Source organism: Puma concolor, chromosome E3 (genome assembly GCF_028749965.1).
Source record: "Puma concolor isolate L17-30 chromosome E3, mPumCon1.1.hap2, whole genome shotgun sequence".
Taxonomy (NCBI): domain Eukaryota; kingdom Metazoa; phylum Chordata; class Mammalia; order Carnivora; family Felidae; genus Puma; species Puma concolor.
The window spans coordinates 16473652-16498453 of NC_141682.1; the positions used below are offsets into that span (position 1 = coordinate 16473652).

The 24802-nt window shown below is 41.0% G+C and overlaps 1 protein-coding gene, 1 long non-coding RNA gene and 1 pseudogene across 2 annotated transcripts; 2 read left to right on the forward strand and 1 right to left on the reverse strand.

Annotated features, from left to right (window-relative positions):
* Window positions 1-1961: 1961 nt before the first annotated feature.
* Window positions 1962-23040, reverse strand: LOC147572995 (uncharacterized). The gene is made up of 3 exons (XR_015245451.1): window positions 22385-23040; window positions 2330-2451; window positions 1962-2221 (listed from the first exon to the last, which is right to left on the reverse strand). It is a non-coding gene; the product is annotated as an uncharacterized LOC147572995 (long non-coding RNA).
* LOC112859867 (translationally-controlled tumor protein-like) lies at window positions 5994-6621 on the forward strand (annotated as a pseudogene).
* NUPR2 (nuclear protein 2, transcriptional regulator) lies at window positions 23023-23938 on the forward strand. The gene is made up of 2 exons (XM_025923343.2): window positions 23023-23377; window positions 23708-23938. Exon 1 carries the CDS (start codon window positions 23060-23062, stop codon window positions 23369-23371), a length of 312 nt encoding a protein of 103 aa, XP_025779128.1. The 5' UTR covers window positions 23023-23059; the 3' UTR covers window positions 23372-23377; window positions 23708-23938.
* Window positions 23939-24802: the final 864 nt, after the last annotated feature.

The following is a 24802-nucleotide window of genomic DNA, read 5'->3' on the forward strand; positions in this document are numbered from 1 at the left end:
AGAAAGAATCTCTCCCTAAGACCCTACCTATGTTGGGAACATGAAAGACTAGAGTTCCTTGACCTATAATATCGTTGGCCACATTCTGTACTGTGGAGACCTCATCAAGGTAGAGCACTGCCAAAGCACCAGCCCACTGTCTCTACGGGTCATAGTGTGAGTCTGTGGCTGTCATTTCCCCCAGGAGATGCTAGATTCCAGCTCTCCCTTATGTTTTGTATCCTTCACAGCTCCTGGCATAAGGCCTTGCAGCATGGCAGGTTGCTGAGTCAATGTTGATCTACTGCAGCTCTGACTTCAGATTCCATCAGGGCAGTTTTTGTTTCAGAAAGTAAACAGGAGAAGAGTGGACCCAGCCTGGCACTGGCCAATTTAGCAGTTTAAAGGTATAAGCTCTTCAAAATGTGGGCAATTCCTCTGATTTTCTGGGTCTGTCTTTGCTCCCAGGGCCCCTCAGTCGAAATAAATTCACTTCTCCCAAGGAACTCTCAAAAACACACTCCCTACTGAGGGTGGATCTGTCTATATTTCTAGGACTCATATCTGAAATCCTCCTTTAAATCCTTCCCCTCCCTAAGCTACCTCCCACCCATCTGCAGGGGTAGCAAACACGGATCTCAGTGGGGCAGACAGCCAGTTTGCATGAGGGAAGGAGGCCTGTTAACATGGGGGCTGGTGTGAATTGTGACAAACTGAAAGGCATTCATATTTGCAAGTTCTTAAAACTGTCCTGGTCAAATCAAATGCATGAACTGGAAGTCCAGTTCAGTCACCTATAGCCAATGTGGGATGTTTGATCCTCACCGTATGGTATAAACTGCTTAGGTGTGAACAAAAGGGCCTTTCCCAACCTGGCTTCCCACAGCTTGCCCTTCGAGTCCAGCCACTCCCACCTACGTCCCTACACTCTGCTTACATGACATACTTTTATGCATGCCCTCCCTGGTCACCTTTGCATGTGCATTCTTTTGTTCCCCAGCATTTATCAAACACCTAATGCAGCAGGCACTAAAATAGGTGCTGAGGAAACAAACGTGAACAAGAGTTTCTGACCTCATGGAGTTTACAGGGTCGTGAGAGACACATACATTAGATAATTACCAGCCTGTGATAAGGGATATGAGAGCAGTACAGGGTGTGACTGAAACGTACACAAAGAGCACCTTGCCAGATCAGGGAGAGCAGGTTTGGGAAGGCTTTTCAGAGGAGTAGATATTAGCTGCAGCTGAAGGGGAGCTGAAGAAGCAAGGATGAGGGTGAAAGGGTAAGGGAGGGGGTAGGGAGAGGGCTTCCTAGAAGAAGAAGCAGCACTTGTAAAGGTCCCTAAGGAAACTGACATTCCATGTGATTTGAGACTAAGGATGTGAAAAGGGTGGCATAAGATAGAACTGGGAAGGTGAGCAAAGTCCAGATCTTCCCAAGCTTTGTGGCCAAAAAAAGGAGTTCAGATTTTGTCCTAAGGGCAATGGGCAGCCACCAACAGTTTTTAGTCAAAGACCGTTTGGACCCAAATTTGCCTTTTAGAAGAATCACTCTGGCTTCAGTGTGGAGGACAGGCTGACGTAGCAAGCCTGGAGGTAAAGAGGACAATTACAGGGTCATCATAATAAACCAGCAGAGATGATGGTGGCCTGGCCTGAGGAACAACACTGGGGTGGAAAGCATGGACCAGACTTGGGAGACAGAAGTGACATACCTCAGAGATTGATTATGAGATTAGGAGGAGGTGTCAATGATGAACGTGGAGTGCCCTGATCTAGTCATCCTTTCAGCTTAATTCTCTCATTAGCCCTCATGGACCTTCCAGGCACCTTTCTACCTGCTGCCCCAGCACTCTGTCCCACTGCTAGTTTAGCACAGCGTATTGTTTAATGGTGACAGGTTGTTCATCCTATTTCCTTGTTATGTTGGGCAGGGACCCTGTGTCAGTCAGGGTCAAATTAGGAGATGGAAGCCATACAGTAATTTTAACAGCCTAAGTTTAATGTGTAGAATTACACATTACACAAGAAATTTCAGTAAAGACAACTCTAAAGAATATAGGATCAGCAGATATAAGGTTCATCGACCACCTCTGAGGCTGGGGTAGAGCACTAGGCCTGAGAACCAGACCCAGTTGGAGAGGACGTGGCTGTGGAAATTGGATGGCACAGTTGCTTGGTGCTGTGCCAATGGTAGTTGCTGGAAATCTGCCCTCCAGAATTTGCTGGAAACGTACCTTCTGAGGTCCCAAAGAAAGCCATTTCATAGAAAGGTGTCTCACTGGAGGCACCCTCCTACAAAGCCAACTAAAGGGTGTTGCAGGGGAAAGCTGCTGGGTGCTGCTTACCACTATTACTACAGAAGCCAGGCTCTGGAAGAACTACATGAGCTGCAGAGTCGTGGCGCTGGAAAAGCCTTCTGTGTTGCAGGAGCTGGGCACTGAGGAATCCATACATACTTCTGGAACCACTGAAATACACCAGAATAAGAAGGAAAACCCCTTGCTCATGCAATCCCTCCCCAGAGCCCACAGCTGACAAAGCTTAACATTGTGTCATCTGACAAAGGAAAAATTACTTTTTAAAAAAGTTTATTGGGGTGCCTGGGTGGTTCAGTCTATGAAGCGTCCAACTCCGGCTCAGGTCATGATCTTGAGGTTCGTGAGTTTGAGCCCCACATTGGGCTCTGTGTTGACAGCTCAGAGCCTGGAGCCTGCTTCAGATTCTGTGTCTCCCTCTCTCTCTGCCCCTCCCCCACTCACACTCCGTATCTTTCTCTCTCTGAAAAATAAGTAAACATTTTTTAGAAGTTTAGTTATTTATTTTGAGAGAGAGACAGACAGAGAGAGACAGAGAGAGAGAGAGAGAGAGAGAGAGAGAGAGTGTAGGTGGGGGGAGGGCAGGGAGAGAGGTAGAGAGAGAATCCCAAGCAGGCTCTTGTGCAGTGCAGAGCCCAACGCAGGGCTTGATCCCATGAACCATGATATCATGATTTGAGCCAAGATCAAAAATTGGATGTCTAACTAAGCCACCCAGGCGCCCTGGAAAAATTACTTTTAAATGGCCCAGCTCTGTTTTTGCACAAGCAAGCAAAGAAGAGTGAATATGGAGCCAAGAGGCAATAAATTGGTAAGCAGCACAGACCCCTTCTTGTTTATCCTCGCTGCTGGAGTACCACAGGGGGCTAGAAATCAACATGTCAAGAAAAGTTCAGAATGAAGAAATGTAAATTCAAGTCCTTTGTCTGTTTTGAAATTTTGTTGTTGTTGTTGATGAGTTTCATCAACTCATCAGATACATGATTTGCAAATATTTTCTCCCAGTACCATAGGTTGCTTTTTCATTCTCTTGAGAGTGTCCTTTGAAGTACAGAAGTTTTCAATTTTGATGAAGTTCAGTTTATCTATTTTTTCTTCTGTTGCTTGTGCTTTTAGGGTCATATCCAAGAAATCATTGCCAAATCCAACTTTTCTCCTATGTTTGCTTCTAAGAGTTTTATAAAGTCAGGTCTCATGTTTAGGTGTTTGATTTACTTTAATTTTTGTATGTAATGTAAGGTAAGGGGTCAACTTCATTCTTTCGCATGTGAATATCCTGTTTATTTAGCACCATCTGTTAAAAGTACTTAACCATAGGGGCGCCTGGGTGGCGCAGTCGGTTAAGCATCCGACTTCAGCCAGGTCACGATCTCGCGGTCCGTGAGTTCGAGCCCCGCGTCGGGCTCTGGGCTGATGGCTCAGAGCCTGGAGCCTGTTTCCGATTCTGTGTCTCCCTCTCTCTCTGCCCCTCCCCCGTTCATGCTCTGTCTCTCTCTGTCCCAAAAGTAAATAAAAACGTTGAAAAAAAAATTAAAAAAAAATAAATAAAAGTACTTAACCATAAATGCAAGGGCTTATTTCTGGGCTCTCCATTCTTTTCCATTGATCTATATGTCGGCCTTATTCTAGTACCACAGTTGTTAAAAAAAATTTTTTTAATGTTTATTTATTTTTGAGAGGACGAGAGACAGAGTGTGAGTGGGGCAGGTGAAGAAAGAGAGGGAGACACAGAATCCGAAGCAGACTCCGGCTCTACACTGTCAGCACAGAGCCCAACACGTGGCTTGAACTCATGAACTTTGAGATTGTGACCTGAGCTGTAGTCGGACACTTAACCGACTGAGCCAACCAAGGGCCCCCACAGTTTGTTTGTTTTTTTTTTTTTTTTTAAGTTTTGCTTATTTATTTTGAGACAGAGAACAAGACAGTGCATGTGAGTGGGGGGAAGGGCACAGAGAGAAGGAGAGAGAGAATCCTGAGTGCAAAGCCAGATGTGGGGCACAAACCCATGAACCATGAGATCATGACCTGAGCCAAAACCAAGAGTCTGATGCTTAACCCACTGAGCCACCCAGGCATACCACCATACTATTCTGATTACTTTAGCTTTGTAGTTTGTTTTGAAACAAGGGAGTGGGCCTCCAAATATTTTTTTTTTCCAAGATTGTTTTGGCTATTCAAGATCCCTTCATATTCCATATGAATTTTAGGATGGGATTTTTCTATATCTGAAATAAAAATTATTATGTTGTGATGGGGATTGCATCAAATCTGGAGATCACTTTGGGTAATGTGAAAATCTTAATTTTTCTATTTATTTACACCTTCCTTAATTTTCAGCAATGTTTTGTAGTTTTCAGTGTACAATTCTTTTGACTTCTTGATCAGATTTGTTCCTAAGTATTTTATTCTTTTTGAGGCTATTGTAAATGGAATGTTCTCAATTTCCTTTTTAGAATGCTACCATTGCTGATGAAAAATGTGACTGATTTTTCAATGTTGATTTTTGTATCCTGGGATTTTGCTGAATTTATTAGTTATAGTGTTTGTGTGTGTGTGTGTCTGTGTGTGTGTGGGGGGGGGCTCTTTAGACTTTTCTACATATAAAATCATGTTATCAGCAAACAGGGATAATTTTGGGGTGCCTGGGTGGCTCAGTTGGTTAAGCATCCAACTTCGGCTCAGCTCATGATCTCCCAGTTCGTGGGTTCAAGTCCTGCACTGGGCTCTGTGCTGACAGCTCAGAGTCTGGAGCCTGCTTTGGATTCTGTGTCTCCCTCTCTCTCTGCTGATCCCCCATTCACACTCTGTCTCTCTCTCAAAAAAAATAAATAAATAAACATTAAAAAAAAGAATGTGTGGTTAATTTCAACATATTTGTGAATTTTCACATCTTCCTTCTGTTAATGATTTCTAGTATCATTCCATTGAAATCAGAAAAGAAATTATGTATGATTGCAAACTCTTTAAAGTTACTGGGGCAGCTAGGTAGCATCTCACTTCAGCTAAGGTGATGATCTTGCGGTTTGTGGGTTCAAGCCCCACATCAAGCTCTGTGCTGACAGCTCAGAGCCTGGACCCTGCTTCGGATTCTGGGTCTTCCTCTCTCTTCCTCTCTCTCTCTCAGAAATAAGGAAATATTTTAAAATAAAATAAAATAAAATAAAATAAAATAAAATAAAATAATTTAGACTTATTTTCTGGCTTAACATATAGTCTATCCTGGAGAACATTCCATGGGCACTTGAGAAAAATGTGTATTCTGCTTTTGTTGGTTCAACTGTTCTATGCATGTCTGTTAGGTTTAATTGGTTTATAGTGTTGTTCAAGTCTTCTATTTTATTACTGATCTTTTGTCTGATTGTTCTATCTATTATTGCAAGTGGTCACTGATATGTCCAACTATTGTAGAGCTGTTTATTTCTCCCTTCAATTCTTTCAATGTTTGTTTCATATACTTTGGATTTCTGGTATTTTGTACATGTATGTTTATAATTATGGTATCTTCTTGCGAAGTTATCATCAATATAATGCCCTTCTTTGTCACTTGCAACAATTATTGACATAAGGTCTGTTTTGTCTCATATTAGTTTAGCTACCTTAGCTCTCTTCTTCTGGTTACCATACGTGAAATCTCTTTTCCATTCTTTCATTTTCAACCTATTTGCGTCAGATCTGAAATGAATGTCTTGGGCTTTTCCTCCTGCTCCTCCAACCCCAGTGCCACTCCGGCTGTACCACGCTGGCTCAGAGCTCTCTGCTCCTGTTGAACTTGCACCACTGTTGTCTCTCTCCAGCTGCAGACATCATTATCTACCAGGACTTCATCAGCCATGATGAGATATTCTCCAACAACTACAAAATCCAGATCATGGACAGGCTATGCCTGGAAGTGAAGGGATCAGTAGGACAGAGGGTAACACTGATGACTGGTTCATTGGTGGAAATGCCTCTGATGAAGGCCCCAAAGGTGAAGGTACCAAAAGGACATTAACCACTGGTGTTGATGTTGTCATGAACCATCACTTGCAGGAAACCAGATTCACAAAAGAAGCATATAAGAAGTACATAAAAATTACATGAAGTCAATCAACGGCAAACTTGAAGAACAGAGGCCAGAAAGACTAACAACTTTTATGAGAGGGACTGCAAAACAAATCAAGCACACCCTTGCTAATTTCAAAAACTACCAGTTCTTTATTGGTGAAAACATGAATCTAGATGGCATGGTTGCTCTGTTGGACTATTGTGAGAATGGTGTGACCTCATACCTGATTTTTTTAAATGATGGTTTAGAAATGGAAAAATGTTGGGGCGCCTGAGTGGCTCAGTTGGTTGAGCGTCCGACTTCAGCTCAGGTCATGATCTTCTGGTCTGTGAGTTCGAGCCCCACATCAGGCTCTGTGCTGATAGCTCAGAGCCTGGAGTCTGCTTTGGATTCTGTGTCTCCTGCTCTCTGCTCCTGCCCTGCTCATGCTCTGTCTCTCTGTCTCAAAAATAAATAAACATTAAAATTAAAAAAAAAAAAGAAATGGAAAAATGTTAACAAATCTGGCTATGACTTGGATATATCACCTGTTGTCATAACTGGCTTCTGCTTTTCATCCACACAAACCAGGATTTAGATGAATAGGATTGATGTCATCTTGAGCACTTCAATAATTTTGACTTCAATTTATTTGGAGCAGAGGCATTGTTTTTAAGAAAAAAAAAAAACATGTCATGTAGGTTATCTAAAAATAAAATGCATTTAGGTGTGCCTGGGTGGCTCAGTCAGTTAAGGGTCCAACTTTGGCTCAGGTCATGATCTCCAGTCTGTGAGTTTTAGCCCCACATCAGACTCTGTGCTGACAGCTCAGATCCTGGAGCCTGCTTCAGACTCTGTGTCTCCCTCTCTCACAGCCCGTCCTCCATTCTCTCTCTCTCCTCTCAAAAATAAACATTTAAAAAATTTTTAAATAAAATAAAATGCATAAAAACTCAAATGTAAAATAAGTATCTTGGGATGCCTGGCTAGCTCAGCTGTTGGAGCATGTGACTCTTGATGTTGGAGTCCTGAGCTCAAGCCCCACATTGGGTGTAGAGATCACTTTAAGTATTTTTTAATTTTATTTATTTATTTTGAAAGACAGAGAGAGTGTGAGCAGGGGAGGGACAGAGAGAGAGAGAGAAAGAAAGAGAATCCCAAGTAGGCTCTGAACTGCCAGCAAGGAGCCCAACCCAGGGCTCAAACTCATGAGAATCAGATGCTTAACTGACTGAGCCACCCAGGTACCCTGGGATTACTTTATTTTTTTTTAATGTTTATTTATTTTTGAGAGACAGAGAGACAGAGCTTTTTTTCATCTGGGAATGTCTTATTTATGCCCTCATTTTTGCTGGATATAGAGTTCTCAGTTGACAGCTTTTTCTTGTAGCACTTTAAATATATAAATCCACTGCCTTTGGACCTCCAAAGTTCTTGCTAAGAAATTGGCTGCAAATTTTATTGAGCATCTCTTGCACATGATGAATAATTTTTCTCTTGCTGCTTTCAAGATTCCTTGTCTTTTCTTTTGACAGTTTGATTTTAATGTGTTTTGCTGTAGTCTCTTGGGTTTAATCCTATTTGGAATCCTTGAGTTTCTTGGACTTGTAGATCCAGGTATTTCCTCAAATTTGTGAAGTTCTTGGTCATTATTTCTTCAAATAATCTCTGCCTCTTTCTTCCTCATTTCTCCTTCTGGAATATCCATAAAGCATATATTGATCTGTTTGATGATGCCCCATATGTTTCTTCATCTCTGTTCACTTTTCTTCATTTTTCTCCTCAGATTGGATAATTTCATGTCCTATCATCAAGTTCACTGATTCTTTCTCTGCCTGATCATATCTGCTATTGAGCCCCCTCTAATTTATTTTTAAATTGTTATTGTAATTTTTTTAGCTCAGGATATTTTTTGGTTCCTTTTTATAATTTCTACCTCTTTGTTGATGTTCTCATTTTGTTCACATAAAATATTTATGGTTTCCTTTAGTTCTTTGTGTTTCTATTTAGCTCTTTCAGTGTACTTTTTAAATGTTTATTTATTTTGAAAGAAAGAGAGTGGTTGAGGGGCAGAGAGAGAGGGAGAGAGAATCTGAAGGAGGCTCCACACTAAATATTTATACATAATATATTTATTATTATTTAAATATAAATTATTAAATATTAAATATTATTATTTATTTTTGTATAAATGACAGCACAGAGCCCGATGCAGGGCTTGATCTTATGAACTGTGAGATCATGACCTGAGCTGAGATCAAGAGTCAGATGCTTAACCAACTGAGCCACCCAGGCGTCCCTTTCAGTGTACTTAAAGATAACTTTTAAAAAGTCTTTGTCTAGTAAGTCTGATGCCTGTGCCTTTTCAGGGGTGGTTTCTGCCAATTTATTTTGCCGTTTTTTAAGTGGGTCATGTTTTCCTATTTCTTTTTATGTCTAGTAATTTTGTTGATGTTGAAAATTGGGCATTTGATGGGGCGCCTGGGTGGCTCAGTCGGTTAAGCGTCCGACTTTGGCTCAGGTCATGATCTCACGGTCCGTGAGTTCGAGCCCCGCATCGGGCTCTGTGCTCACAGCTCAGAGCCTGGAGCCTGCTTCGGATTCTGTGTCTCCCTCTCTCTGACCCTCCCCTGTTCATGCTCTGTCTCTCCCTGTCTCAAAAATAAATAAAAACGTTAAAAAAAATGTTTTTTAATAAAAAAAAAAAAGAAAATTGGGCATTTGAAAGAATCCATCTATCCTAGTCTTTGCAGACTGGTTTTGCACTAGAGCATTATTTCAGTAGTTATCTGGCTCTTTTCTAGGCCTTGAGATCAGCTGGAGATGAAAGCTCAAGATCTTCTCATGTCTCTTCTGAGCATGTGTCTTCCCTTGGCTTGTGTGGCTTTACTAATTTCCTCATATACATAGCTACTTTTGAATGTCTTAATTTTCCAGTCTCATCCAACTACTCTTTGGGGCTCTAGATGGTCTGTTGGATATCTCCACCTGTAATCTCTTCCCTCAGGCACCTGTGGGTATATAGTTCCTCTGCAGCTTTCCTGAGCAGTGCCTACCACTTTTCCACCTGAGCTTTGGAGTAGACAAAACAGCTATCACTCTTTAGGCCCCCAGACAGGTTATAATGTTACAATTAAGTTCTATTCTGCTCTTCTCTCTCTGGTTTGAATCAGGGAATTGAGGGCTGAGCTGTTGCCTCCTTCAGACCAACATTGTTGCTGTGCATGAAACGTGTGGGGCACAGCAAGTAAAAACAGTACATGGCACAAAAACAGACACTCAGATCAATGGAACAGAATAGAGAACCCAGAAATGGACCCACAAATGTATGGCCAACTAATCTTTGACAAAGCAGGAAAGAACATCCAACGGAATAAAGACAGTCTCTTCAGCAAGTGGTGCTGGGAAAACTGGACAGTGACAGGCAGAAAAATGAACCTGGCCACTTTCTTACACCATACACAAAAATAAACTCAAAATGGGTGAAAGACCTAAATGTAAGACAGGAAGCCATCAAAATCTTCGAGGAGAAAGCAGGCAAAAACCTCTTTGATCTTGGCTGCAGCAACTTCTTACTCAACACATCTCCAGAGGCAAGGGAAACAAAAGCAAAACTGAACTACTGGGACCTCATCAAAATAAAAAGCTTCTCCACAGCAAAGGAAATGAGCAAAACTAAAAGGCAACTGACAGAATTGGAGAAGATATTTGCAAATGACATATCAGATAAAGGGTTAGTATCCAAAATCTACAAAGAACTTATCAAACTCAACGCCCAAAAAATAAATAACCCAGTGAAGGAATAGGCAAAAGACATAAATGGACACTTCTCCAAAGAAGACATCCAGATGGCCAAGCAGCACATGAAAAAATGCTCCACATCACTCATCATCAGGGAACTATAAATCAAAACCACAATGAGATACCACCTCACACCTGTCAGAATAGCTAAAATTAACAACTCAGGCAACAACAGATGTTGGCGAGGATGTGGAGAAAGAGGATCTCTTTTGCACTGCTGGTGGCAATGCAAACTGGTGCAGCCACTCTGGAAACTGGTATGGAGGTTCCTCAATAAATTAAAAATAGAACTACCCTACAAACCAGCAATGGCACTATTAGGTATTTATCCAAGGGATACAAGGATGCTGTTTCAAAGGGGCACATGCACCCCAATGTTCATAGCAACACTATCAACTATAGCCAAAGTATGGAAAGAGTCCAAATGTCCATCAATGGATGAATGGATAAAGAAGATGTGGTATATATACATATATATACACACACACACACACACACACACACACACACACACACACACACACACAATGGAGTATTACTCGGCAATCAAAAAGAATGAAATCTTGCCACTTGCAGCTACGTGGATGGAACTAGAGGGTATTATGCTAAGCGAAATTAGTCAGAGAAAGACAAATATCATGACTTCACTCACATGAGGACTTTAAGACACAGAACAGATGAACACAAGGGAAGGGAAGCAAAAATAATATAAAAACAGGGAGGGGGACAAAACAGAAGAGACTCTTAAATATGGAGAACAAACAGAGGGTTGCTGGAAGGGTTGTGGGAGGGGGGATGGGCTAAATGGGTAAGGGCATTAAGGAATCTACTCCTGAAATGATTGTTGCACTATATGCTACCTAACTTGGATGTAAATTTAAAAAATAAAATAAAATATAAAAGTAAACAGTACAGGGGCGCCTGGGTGGCTCAGTCGGTTGAAGCGTCCGACTTTGGCTCAGGTCATGATCTCGCAGTCTGTGGGTTCGAGCCCCGTGTCAGGCTCTGTGCCGACGGCTTGGAGCCTGGAGCCTGTTTCAGATTCTGTGTCTCCCTCTCTCTCTGACCCTCCCCCGTTCATGCTCTGTCTCTCTCTCTCTCTCTCTCTCTCTCAAAAAAATAAACGTTAAAAAAAATTAAAAAAAAAAACAAAAAAAGTAAACAGTACAAAATTTCCTACTGTTTTGAATATGGCTTTTTCTTGATTGGGTATTTAATTGGTTACCGTCGATATTTGACTATTTACCAGAAATCCTATAGTATTATTTTAGCCACTTTCTGGATTTTTTGTATTTTTTAAAAATATCTTGTGTGGGGACAAGATTTTGGAGCCTCCTAGTTCACTATTTTGCTCAAGTGACTTCTGCTGACTTCATTTTGCTCTTTCCTCCAATACCACTTCCTCAGAAAGAACTTCTGTGTCTAAAATGTCTCATTCAGGAGGTTTGGGGAGAGATGCGCACCTGGCAAGGCCACGGAAGCTCTGCACACTTCCCGACACCTGGCCGTCTGCATCTCCTCATCTGTCTGTTCCTGAGTTATATCTTGTTACAATCAACCAGTGATGTAGACCTAGTCTAGGATCCCATGTTACATGCTTGTCATGGCTGCTTATTTTCCTCCTGTGTGGGGAAGGTCCTACATCTTTCCTGATCTTCTGTGTCCTGAATACTTGTGAAGAATAATGATTTCCCAATTCTGGAGAGTTCACATGAATGGAATCATACTCTCTGTGGCTTTCTGTACCACTTTAACTCAGTGTATGTTTTCAACGTAGTGTGTATCAAAACTTGTTTCATCTTGCATTCAAACAATATTCTGTCATATGGATAGAACACACCGTTTATCCATTCATCCATTGATGGATATGTGGACTGCCCTGCCTCTTTGCTACTGTCAATGCTTCTCTTAACAAGAAGATCAAAACATATGTAGGAATTAGGTTCCTTTATTTGATTTTTAAACATTTATTTTTATTTCATTCCATTACTATTTTTTCTTCCTCCCAAATGACAAGACAGAGGAATTCATCTCAAAATAAAGACCAGGAAGAAATGAAAGTGAGGGATTTAGTCAATGCAGACATAAGTAAGATGTCTGAATTAGAGTTTAAAACAATGATTATAAGGATACTAGCTGGCCTTGAAAAAAAGCATAGAAGACGCCAGAGCATCCATTTTACACAGATAAAAGAACGAAAATCTAGTCAGGCTGAAATTAAAAATACTATAACCAAGATGCAAACCCAAATGAAGGCCATGAAAACTAGGATGGATGAGGCAGTGAATTAGTGATAGAGAAGATAAAATTATGGAAAACAATGAAGCTGAAAAGAAGAGAGAAACAGAGGTGAGGGATCATGAAGGCAGACTTAGGTAACTCAGCAATTTATTAAAATGTAGTAACATTCATATCATAGAAGTCCAAGAAGATGAAGTGAGAGAAAAAGGGGCAGAAGGTTTATGAGAAGATTATAGCTGAAGATGTCCCTAATCTGGGGAAAATCCAAGAAGCACAGAGAATTCCCATTAAATTCAACAAAAGCCAGCCATCACCAAGACATAACAAAGTCAAATTTACAAAATACACAGACAAGGAAAGAATCCTGGAAGCAACAAGGGAAAAAAAAGTCATTAACCTACAAGGGAAGGCAGATCATGTTCTCAGCAGATCTGTCCAAAGAAACTGGCAGGTCAGTTGGACACCAGAGTGTCCAAATATATTCAGAGTGTCCAAATATTCAGTGTGTTGAATGGAAAAAAATATGTAGCCACGAATACTCTACCCAGTAAGACTTCTTTCAAAATAGAAGGAGAGATAAGGAGTTTCCCAGACAAACAAAAACTAAGGGAGTTTGTGACCACTAGCCCAGCACTACAAGAAATCTTAAGGGAGACACTTTGAGTGGTGAGAAAAAAAAAAAAAAAAAAAAAGACTCAAAGCAACAAAGACTAGAAAGGACCAGAAAGCATCATTAGAAACACCAAATCTACAGGTAACACAATGGCACTGTATTCATATCTTTCAATAATTACTCTGAATGTAAATGGACTAAATGCTCCAGTCAAAAGACACAGGTATCAGAATGGATTAAAAAAAAACAACACAAGATCGATCTATATACTGCCTACCAGACACTCATTTTATTTTTTCAAAAATATTTATTTATATTTGAGAGAGCATGAGCCCAGGAAGGGCAGAAAGAAAGAGGGAGACAGAGAATCCGAAGCAGGCTCCAGGTTCCGAGTGGTCAGTGCAGAGCCTGACATGGGGCTCGAACCTGTAAACTGTGAGATCATGACCTGAGCTGAAGTTGAATGCTTAACCAACTGAGCCACCCAAGCACCCCAGGAGACTTATTTTATTTTATTTTTAGCGTTTGTTTATTTTTGAGACAGAGACAGAGCATGAACAGGGGAGGGGCAGAGAGAGAGGGAGACACAGAATCTGAAACAAGCTCCAGGCTCTGAGTGGTCAGCACAGAGCCCGACGCGGGGCTCGAACTCACGGAGCGTGAGATCATGACCTGAGCCGAAGTCGGACGCTTAACCGACCAAGCCACCCAGGCGCCCCAAGACTCATTTTAGACCTAAAGGCACCTGCAGATTGAAAGTGAGGGGATGGAGAAACATCTATCATGATAATGGATGTCAAAAGAAAGCCAGAGTAGCCATATTTATATCAGACAAACTAGATTTTAAAACAAAGTCTGTAACAAGAGATGAAGAAGGGCATTACATCATAATTAAGGGGTTTATCCTTCAAGAAAATCTAACAATTATAAATATTTATGCCCCCAACTTGGAAAACGCAAATATATAAATAAATTAATCATAAAAAGAAATTAATTGAGAACAATACAATAATAGTAGGGGACTTTAATACCCACTTATAGCAATAGACAGATCACCTAAGCTGAAAATCAACAAGGACACAATGACTCTGAAGGATACACTAGACCGGATGGACTTAACAGATATATTCAGAACATTTCATCCTAAAGTAGCAGAATAAACATTCTCTTTGAGTGCATGTGGAACATTCCCCAGAATAGATCACATACTGAGTCACAAATCAGCCCTCAACAAGTACAAAACTATCAAGATCATACCATGCATAGTTTCAGGCCATAACACTATGAACTTGAAGTTGCCACAAGGAAAAAAAAAAATTGGAAAGCCCTCAAATACATGGAGGTTAAAGAACACCCTAGTAAAAAATGAATGGGTTAACCAGGAAATTAAAGAATAAAAAAGTATGGAAGCAAGTGAAAATGAAAACACAACAGTCCAAACCCTTTGGGATGCAACAAAGGCAGTCCTAAGAGGAAAGTATATTGCAATTCAGCCCTACCTCAAGAAGCAAGAAAGGTCCCAAGTACACAACCTAAACTTACACCTAAAGGAGCTAGAAAAGGAAGGGCAAATAAAGCCTATAGCCAGCAGAAAGAGGGAAATAATAATGATTAGAACAGAAGTAAATGATATTGAAACAAACAAATGAACAAACAAAAACAGTAGACCAGATCAATGAAACTAAGAGCTAGTCCTTTGGAAGAATTAACAAAACTGATAAACCCCTAGCCAAACTTATCAAAAAGAACAGAGAAAGGACCCAAATAGATAAAATCATGACTGAAAGAGGAGCGATCACAACCAACACCACAGAACTACAAACAATTATTAGAGAATACTATGAAAAATTATATGCCAGCAAACTGGACAATCTAGAAAAAATGGACAAATTCCTAGAAACTCACAAATGACCAAAATGGACACAGGAAGAAATAAAAAAACTGAACACACTCATCCATAAATAGCAAAAAAACTGAATCAGTAATCAAAAATCTCCCAACAAACAACAGTCCTGGCCCAGATGACTTCCCAGGGGAATTCTACCAGACATTTAACAAAGAGTTAATACCTATTTTTCTCAAACAGTTCAAAAAAATAGAAATAGAAGGCAAACTTCCAAACTCATTCTATGGAACCAGCATTACCTTGATTTCAAAACCAGTAAAAGACACCACTAAAAAGGAGAGTTACAGGCTAATATCCCTAATGAACATGGATGCAAAAATTCTCAACAAGACATTAGCAAATTGAATTCAACAATTCAACAACAATTAATCATTGGGGTGCCTGGGTGGCTCAGTCGGTTAAGCATCTGACTCTTGATATCAGCTCAGGTCACAATCGCACTGTTTGGGAGTTCAAGTCCCGCACAGGGCTCTGCACTGATAGTGGGGAGCCAGATTAGGATACTCTCTCTCCTTCTCTTTCTGCCCCCTCCTGATCACTCACACATACACACTCTCTCTCTCCCTCAAAATAAATAAACTTAAAAAAAAATTATTCACCATGACCAAGTGGGATTTATTCCTGGGCTGCAGGGCTGGTTCCATATTCATAAATCAATCAACGTTATACACCACATTAAAAAGGATAAGAACCATATGATCCTGTCAACAAATGCAGAAAAAGCATTTGACAAAATACAGCATCCATTCTTTTTTTTTTTTTCATTTTTATTTATTTATTTTGAGAGAGAGACATGAACAAGGAAGGGGCAGAGAGAGGGATGGAGAGAATCCCAAGCAGTCTCCACATTGTCAGCACAAATGCGGGGCTCAAATTCATAAACCGTGAGATCATGACTCGAACCAAAACCAAGAGTTGGATGCTTAATTGACTGAGCCACCCAGGTGTCCCCAGCATCCATTCTTGAGGAAGAACACTCAACAGAGTAGGGATATATGGAACATACCTCACGTCACAAAGGCCATATACGAAAGACCCACAGCTAATATCATCCTCAATGGGGAAAAACAGAGAGCCTTTCCCCTATGGTCAGGAACAAGACAAGGATATCTACTCTCACCATTACTATTTAACATAGTACTGGAAGTCTCGGCCTCAGCAATAAGACAACAACAACAACAAAAAGGCATCCAAACTGGCAAGAAATAAGTCAAACTTTCACTATTTGCAGATGACATGATATTATATGTAGAAAACCCAAGAGTCCACCAAAAATTTGCTAGAATGAATACATGAATTCAACGAAGTTGCAGGATATAAAATCAATGTGCAGAAATCTGTTGTATTTCTATATACAAATAACAAAGCAGTAGAAAAAGAAATCAAGCAATCGATCTCATTGCAATTGCATCAAAAACTGTAAGATACCTAGGAATAAACCTAACTAGGTTTAAAGGTAAAAGATCTATACTCTGGAAACTACAGAAATGTTATGAAAGAAATTGAAGATGACACAAAGAAAGGGAAAGACATTCCATGCTCATGGATTGGAAGAACAAACATTGTTAAAATGTCTATACTACCAAAGCAATCCATATCAAAATACCACCAGCATTTTTTTGCAGAGCTAAACAACCAATCCTAAAATTTTTATGAAAACACAAAAGACCCTGAATAGCCGAAACAATCTTGGAAAATAAAATCAAAACTGGAGACAGATTTCAAGCTATAGTACAAAGCTGTAGTCATTAAGACAGTATGCTATTGGCACAAAAACAGACACATAGATCAATGGAACAGAATAGAAAACCCAGAAATAGACCCACTATATGGTCAACTAATCTTCAACAATGCAGAAAAGAATATCCAATTGAAAAAAGATAGTCTCTTCAACAAATGATGTTGGGAAAACTGGACAACCACATGCAGAAAAATGAAACTAGACCACTTTCTTACACCATACACAAAAATAAATTCAAAATGGACGCAAGACCTAAATGTGAGACAGAAAACCATCAAAGTCATAGAGGAGAACACAGGCAGCAACCTCTTTGATCCCAGCCAGAGCAACTTCTTACTAGGCACATCGCCAAAAGCAAGGGAAACAAAAGAAAACATGAACCAATGGGACTTCTTCAAGATAAAAAGCTTCTGCACAGCAAAGGAAACAATCAATAAAACTAAAAGGCAGCCTACAGAATGGGAGAAGATATTTTCAAACGACATACCTGAGAAAGGTTAGTATCCAAAATCTATAAAGAACTTATCAAACTCAACACCCAAAAAACAAATAACCCAGTTAAGAAATGAGCAGAAGACATGAATAGACACTTTTGTAAAGAAGACTTCCAGATGGCCAACAGACACATGAAAAGATGCTCAACATCACTCATCATCAGGGAAATACAAATCAAAATCACAATGAGATACCACCTCACATCTGTCAGAATAGCTAAAATTAACAACCCAAGAAACAACAGGTGTTGGCAAGGATGCAGAAAAAGGGGAACCCTTTTGCATTGCTGATCGAAATGCAAACTGGTGCAGTCATTCTGGAACAGTATGGAGGTTCCTCAAAAAATTAAAAATAGGACTACCTTACAATCTAGTAACTACACTATTAGGTATTTACCCAAAGGATATAAAAATACAGATTCAAAGAGGTACATGCACCCCAATGTTCATAATGGCATTATCAATAATAGCCAAATTATGGAGAGAGCCCAAGTGTCCATTAACTGATGGATGGACAAAGATATGATACACACACACACACACACACGCACACACGCACACACACACATTGGAATATTACTCGGCCATCAGAAAAATGAAATCTTGCCATTTGCAATGACGTGGATGGAGCTAGAATGTATTACGCTAAGTGATATAAGTCAACCAGAGAAAGACAAATACCATATGATTTCACTTATATGTGTAATTTAACACACAAAATGGATGAATATAAGGGAAGGTGGGGGAGAGAAGAGAGGGAAACAAACCACAAGAGACTCTTGACAGACAGTGCACATGAGTGAGGGGCAGAGAGAGAGGGAGACAGAGAACCCCAAGCAGGCTCCACACTGTCAGCATGGCGCCCGACATGGGACGTGAACTCATGAAACTGCGAGATTATGATGTAAGCCAAAACCAAGAGTTAAATGCTTAACTGATTGAATCACCCAGGCACCCCATATCAATAAGAGACTCTTACTGATAGAGAACAAACTACAGGTTGATGGAAGAAGGGTGAGCAGTGGGCTAAATGGGTAATGGGCATTAAAGAGGGCACTTGTTGGGATGAGCACTGAGTGTTGTGTAAGAGATGAATCACTGAATTCTACTCCTGAAACCAATATTGCACTGTATGTTAACTAAAATTTAAATTAAAAAAAGAAAAAAAAAACAATAAAATGTCACATTTATGACATTTTCATGCTTCATATTTCTTAATTGCACTTATCACTGAGAGGTCATATATTACATATTTTTTATTTATCTGCCTTTTCTAGAATATAAACTGCAGAGGAGCAAGGAACTTTATCCTGCAAGTCTGAAATGATACCAGGCACATGGTACATGTAAATATATTTTGAATGAATAAATGAGGCTTAAATTATTATTCAAATTTTGCTCACTTTCATTAATAGTTTTAAATGGTCTTGGTGGTTTACACATCCATATTTATTTATTTACTTAACAGGCATTTATTTTATTTTATTTTTAAATGTTTTATTTATTTTTGGGAGAGAGAGAGAGAGTGTGAGCAGGGGAGGGGCAGAAAGAGAGGGGGACAGAAGATCCTAAGCAGGCTCTTCGTGGCAGCTGAGAGCCAATGCAGGGCTTGAACCCACAAGCCGTGAGATCATGACCTGATCTGAAGTCAGACACTTAACCAACTGAGCACCTAGGTGCCCCTATCACGCATTTATTTTATACTGACCGTGAGCTAGAGATGGGGGTGGGGAAAATGTGTTTCTAATCTTACAGAGGAGTTAGACAAATGCACAAGTAATACAAAGGCATGAATAAGTGGGAAAGGGCAAGAAATGTTGAATATAAGGCATAGCCAGGTCTGAGTTTGTGATGAGTTTCACTTAAGTCTTATCAGAAGGATCTCAGAGACCTGGAGCAAGCTCTGCTATGGCCCAAATGCAGAAACAGAGAGTCATTCCACCATAGGCCTTGAGGAAGTGACTTAGGACTTGGCTGAATCTCCATTTCTCCTTCTATCTTATGAGGTACTTTCAATAATTCATTAGAAAGTAACGAGATAGAGTTTTATAAACTCTATAAACTCTTGTTATGCTAACAAGAGGGATTTAAGTCTGCTCCTGAAACATGGTTGTTAGTTGTTTATCCCCTGGGTCTGAAGTCAAACCACTCAACAAGATACAAAGTTCACTTTAAAATCTTACTGCAATGATATCATCAGAATTAATTCAGAGTCCTGCGACAAGACAGCAAGACAGATGGTGGCAACCAGCTTTTAAATATCATCTCAGAAGCTAGGAAGGCAGGGATGTTTAGCAACCTGTGAACTGACAAACAAGGAATTCATATAAAGAGGCACAGTAAAATGAAAGAAACAATTACTTAGGGGTCTGAAGATCTCACCCTTAGTCTGGTTCTGCTTTTTACTAGTTATATAACCTTGGGGAAGTTGTTAAACTGTTTCCTCATCTGGAAAATTGGGACAGTAATAGCTCACACTGTTCTTATAAAGATCAAAAACATAATACATGGTTTTAAGATTATTGTCTCTAGAGTGAAATATACCACAAAAGACTCTTAACTATAGAGGGTTGATGGAGGGAGATAGGTGGCGGGTGGGCTAAATGGGTGATGGGTGTTAAGGAGGGCACTTGCTGAGATGAGCATTTGGCGTTGCATGTAAGTGATCAATAACTGAATTCTACTCATGAAACTTAAAAAAAAAAAGTCTCTAAATCCATTCTCTACACTAAAAAGATCAAGGACTCCTTGGAGAAATGGTTGATTCCAGGTCTGGGGCATAGAGTGTACATGATAAGCCTGGATGGACATCTTGGTTTACCAGAAAACAAGGGCATTCTCCATGACTACTAGGTTAATGCCAAAAGAACACAGGAATCACAGGAAGGAGCTCCCACTGGCCAAAGATGGAACAATTTGAGAAATAAAAAATAATAAAAATGAAGTTGATCAAACACACTGACTGTGTTTTTATAAGATTCATGAGTTTGGGGCACCTGGGTGGCTCAGTCGGTTAAGCATCCAACCTCGGCTCAGGTCATGATCTCACCATGGCTTGCGGATTTGAGCCCCACATTGGGCTCTGTGCTGACAGCTCAAAGCCTGGAGCCTGCTTCAGATTTTGTGTCTCCCTCTCTCTGCCCCTCCCCCACTCACAGTGTGTGTGTGTGTGTGTGTGTGTGTGTGTGTGTGTGTGTGTCTCAAAAGTAAATAAACATTTAAAAAAAAAGATTCATGAGTTTATTCTCAAGAGAAAAAAAACATAGAGTCCATTAGCATCCTGAAAATCCATCTTTAAAAGGGAATTATGGGTACCTGTCTGGCTCAGTTGGAAGAGCATGTGACTCTTAATCTTGGGGTCATGGGTTTTGAGCCCCACAATGAGTGTAGAGATTAAATAAATAAATAAATAAATAAATAAACTTTTAAAAAAATAAAAGAGAATTAAACATTTGTTTTGCCTTTCTTGTCAAAATATATTTCAGGGTAACCAAATAGCCTAAGTCCATGAGAGAAAGACATCTAGCAAATAAATGTGGAAGAAATGATTGAATTATAAAATTATCATCTCATAGCCCCTAGTGAAATAATAGCAAATGAACATAATAGCAAATAAAGTAATGAACTATGGATGAAATCATTGGATAAAAGTTTATGTGGAACTTCACAATTTCAGGGAAAGATTGTTACCATATGAGCCCATTGATCAGTCACAGCATCACTAAAGTTGGGACAATGAACTATTGTGGATCTCCTGTTGTGATACCAACACACATTACTTCCTAGGAACTTTTTCTTGCCCCCCAAATGGAATCTGAATATAAACAAACTTCTAGATTCAACCTCAATTTACAGGAAATATGGAAGAGAGAGGAACAAGTTAAATGACACCACAAAGAAGCAGACACATCCACAAAGTGGGACATTTTACAGGATAACTGACCCAAATTCTTCAACAAGTCAATGTCAGGGGAAAATAAAAAGGACAGGAAGACTGCCCTAGAATACGAGACTTCCAAGCAAACTTCATGTATAGATTTTGTATGTATTCTGAGGTCTTTTAGACAGAGTAATTTGATTCTGGACTGCGTATTAGATAAAAACAGGACCAGTTGATTTTGTCAGGTGTGAAAATAACACTGAAGTTTATGTAAGAAAGGAGTCTAGTTTTTTAGAGCTGTATACTGAGAAATATAGAAGTAAAATGACATAAGATCTGCAGCAGAGGAAAACAAAGGGATATATAAAGCAAATATGACAAGGGGCACCTGGGTGGCTTGGTCAGTTAAGCGTCTGACTCTTGATTTTGGCTCAGGTCATGATCTCAAGATTGGTGAGTTCAAGTCTGCAGCGGGCTCTCACTGACCGAATGGAGCTGGCTTCGGATTCTCTCTCTTCCTCTCTGTCTCTCAAAATAAATAAACTTTTTTAAAAATGTGACAGGTCTTGACAATTGTTCAATCCGTGTGATGGGATATGGGAGTTCACTGTTCTATTCTTTGCACTTTTAAGAATATCTTAGTATTTTCGTAACACAAAATCTAAAGAGTTTTTTTTAAGATCATGTATGGGGGAGTAGTAAAAGGATAAATATTAGTTTCTTTCCCAACAGCAAATGTAAGACACGTGGGTGGAAGAGAAAAATCCCCTCGGTGTTTTATTAAAAACACTCTCCTGGGACTTGTTCATTTAAAGAACCACCAAAATTGCCCTGAGAGCGTGGAATGTAGGCCACGCCCCACCAGGGATACGACTTCAGAGTGCGGAAGAAAAAATTCAAATGGGCAACAAACAGCAAGATCAAATATCTGGGAAGCACCCCCCCCCCCCCCCCGCCAACTTTTTTTTTAAGTAGGGTATTATTTTGATCTATTAAAAAGAAAATCCCCGGGGATAGCTGCAATTTTTGTGGGAAGACAATTATCTGGGCTACTTAAAGGCGTTCTTCGCAACAACTCCCTGAGAGAAGCTTTTAGAGACACACTAATTAGGAAATTAGACCTGGGAGTCGCCCCGGAGTGTAATGACTCCCGCTCCGCGGTGCAGCGGCGCCCCTCCGCTAAGAGGCCGAACTGGCCTTTTCCGGTGCAGTAACCCTGACTGATTCCTCTCTCCTTCGCCCCTCTCCTGGAGAACCCTTCCCCGCCCAGGGGATCCCAGCGCAATGTGCACTGACTGGCCGGACCCTCGGCTCGCGCTAAATACCCTGCACCGCCACTCCCTACTCCCGGCTCTCACCCCAAATTGACGGCGCGAGGTTACCTCGTGTATTGTAGCCTAACTGCGGCACTTGAGTAACCGCGGATAATCCGAAATCGCGTGCAGTTCCGGGTCTTATAGCAAGCAGCGTGCCTTTTGCTTTAATAATCCTTCGCTTAAAGCAATTAATTCACACTCCTTATCAAAAACGGGTACGGTGGAAAAGAAAAACAGCTAATATATATATGGCCCTTCGAGCCATAAATACTTTCAACATTTTGATGAGTTTCCTTTCAATCTTTTATATAGACAGATCTTTAAAAAATACGCTACTGGGATACCAGAGATATTTCTTCAAAAGTGAATCTCACTTTACATTATTGCTGAGCACTTTCTGATGTCATCAAACAGCCTAACAAAATGTTTACTGCTGATGAAAGTCCTCGAGAGGAACACACATTTTCTTTAAGACACTTGTAGTTTTGACACTTGTAGTTTTTCATTCTTGACCGACATGAAATGTTCTGTCAGATTTTGCCAAATGCCCCTCTCGCCGCGGCGGCGCACAGACCCAGATAGACGAAGTGGTCACTGTGGCGGGGGCTGGAAAGCAGAGGGCCACGCGCGACCACTTCCCGGCTCTGTTAGGTCATCAATAAGCTCCGCCCCCGCAGGCACAGCCAATCGAAACGCGGGGCGGGGTCTCCCAGAAGCGCGCGCGTGCGCCGGCCGGCGGCCATGGGGGACGACAAGATGGGCCCGGCGTTTCTCAACGCCCGGGCTCGGGTCCCACAGCCTCCAGCGGAGGCGTGGCCGCCCGTGAGCTCCGAGGACGAGCTCTACGATTGCCTGGATTATTACTACCTGCGCGACTTCCCGGTCTGCGGGGCCGGGCGCAGCAAGGGCCGGACGCGGCGCGAGCGGGAACTGCGCACCAACTGGCCAGTGCCCGGAGGCCACGAGCGCAAGATCGCGCAGAAGCTCCTCAACGGTCAGCGCAAGCGTCGCCAGCGCCAGCTGCAGCCCCGGGCGCGCACTCGCCTCGCCTGAGCACAGGTGCGTGCGGGCTGCACCTGGCCAGGACTCTGGGAAGCCCCGTGAGCGCCCTGGCCACCCGCGTGCCTCTCGCGTCCGCCCTCTGTGACTGCACCCGGGCAGAGTCGCCTCCTTCCGAGGCTGCTTCGCGTTAGCGAGTCGTAGCTGGACCCCCAAAACACCCACCTGATCTCTTGGCTGCAATTAGAATAGTGTAAAACTCTACCCTTTGGAATTTTATAGTTGGGAGAAGAAGGGTCTAGGAAACGCAGAAACATCTTAAAAATATAAGAATTTACTTCCAGTGCGTATGCATGGGCTAAAGACAATAATTTATTTCTTTTTTGTCAGTTTTCTGCAGGATACCCGAAGGCCCTGATAAAAGTATTTTCTCTGACTCCAGCTGTAACTGTGGTCGTAAAGGGGAGAATCCGTGTTGGTCAACATAACTTCTTTCCGACATCACTTAAGTTTACCGCTCCAGTATCTTTTCTTTACTGATTGTTAATTAAGTAACATCCAAGTGTCCAAGTGGGTATGCCTTTTTAGGGTTTTTAATTAAAAGCAAGAATGGCATTTTAACTCTTCTGGGTTTTTTTTTTTTTTAGTTGCTACGGTAACTCGTTTCAAATATACAAATATTTGAGTTCATCTTAATGTGTAATAGGGGGAGAACAAAGAGAGGAATGTGTGCAAGATTTCAACCCCCGTGTCATAGATGCAGTGTGCAGGTTTAATATTTGTTTGCCAGAATAGGAATATTTTAAGTTGTAAGAGTGTGTACTGAACAGTTGCTAGATTCTCCGCACTGCTGATCCCACAACAGTCCTTTCAAGTGGACGCTGCTGTCTCCCATTTTGTAGAGGGGATTCTGAGGCAAAGGAGTTCAAATCACTCTTCAGAGGTCATGCAGCTGGTTACAAAGAAGACCAGGTATAGCAGATACTCAAAAGCCTTCATTCATTCCACCATCACAGTTTTCCTCTATTGTACACAATATTCTGTGGTGCAGTACCACCCACAAACTTCGCTCCAACGATGAGAGTTGAGATGTGGTTTAAAAAGTATGCAGAATACATCAGGGTGGTTGTCTTTCTCTTCAGTCTGCATTCCTTAGGCCTCTGCACCCAATGGTGAGTCCTTGGTTAGGAGAGAAGGATGGTGCGTACTGGAAGGAGCAACCTGAATTTTAATCTTCTGGCTGTTCATCGCTGTGGCATTCAGCACGCTTCTGAGGTAACTACTTTCAAGTTAACACCAAGCCTCGAGTTTCTCATTTGTGAAATGGAATGATACTGGATTACCTTACCACACTGGATTATAGATTAAATATATAAAACATCTCACACAAGTATGTAAGAGGTACTCAAGAAATAGTAACTATTTTTAAGTTTACAAAACAGAATCCTTTCTCCTTCCTCTCTGGTCAGTCTTCAATTCTTTCAT

Coding starts and splice junctions, on each gene's coding strand:
- NUPR2 (XM_025923343.2), top strand. CDS start 23,060: ATGGGGGACGACAAGATGGGCCCGGCGTTTCTCAACGCCCGGGCTCGG.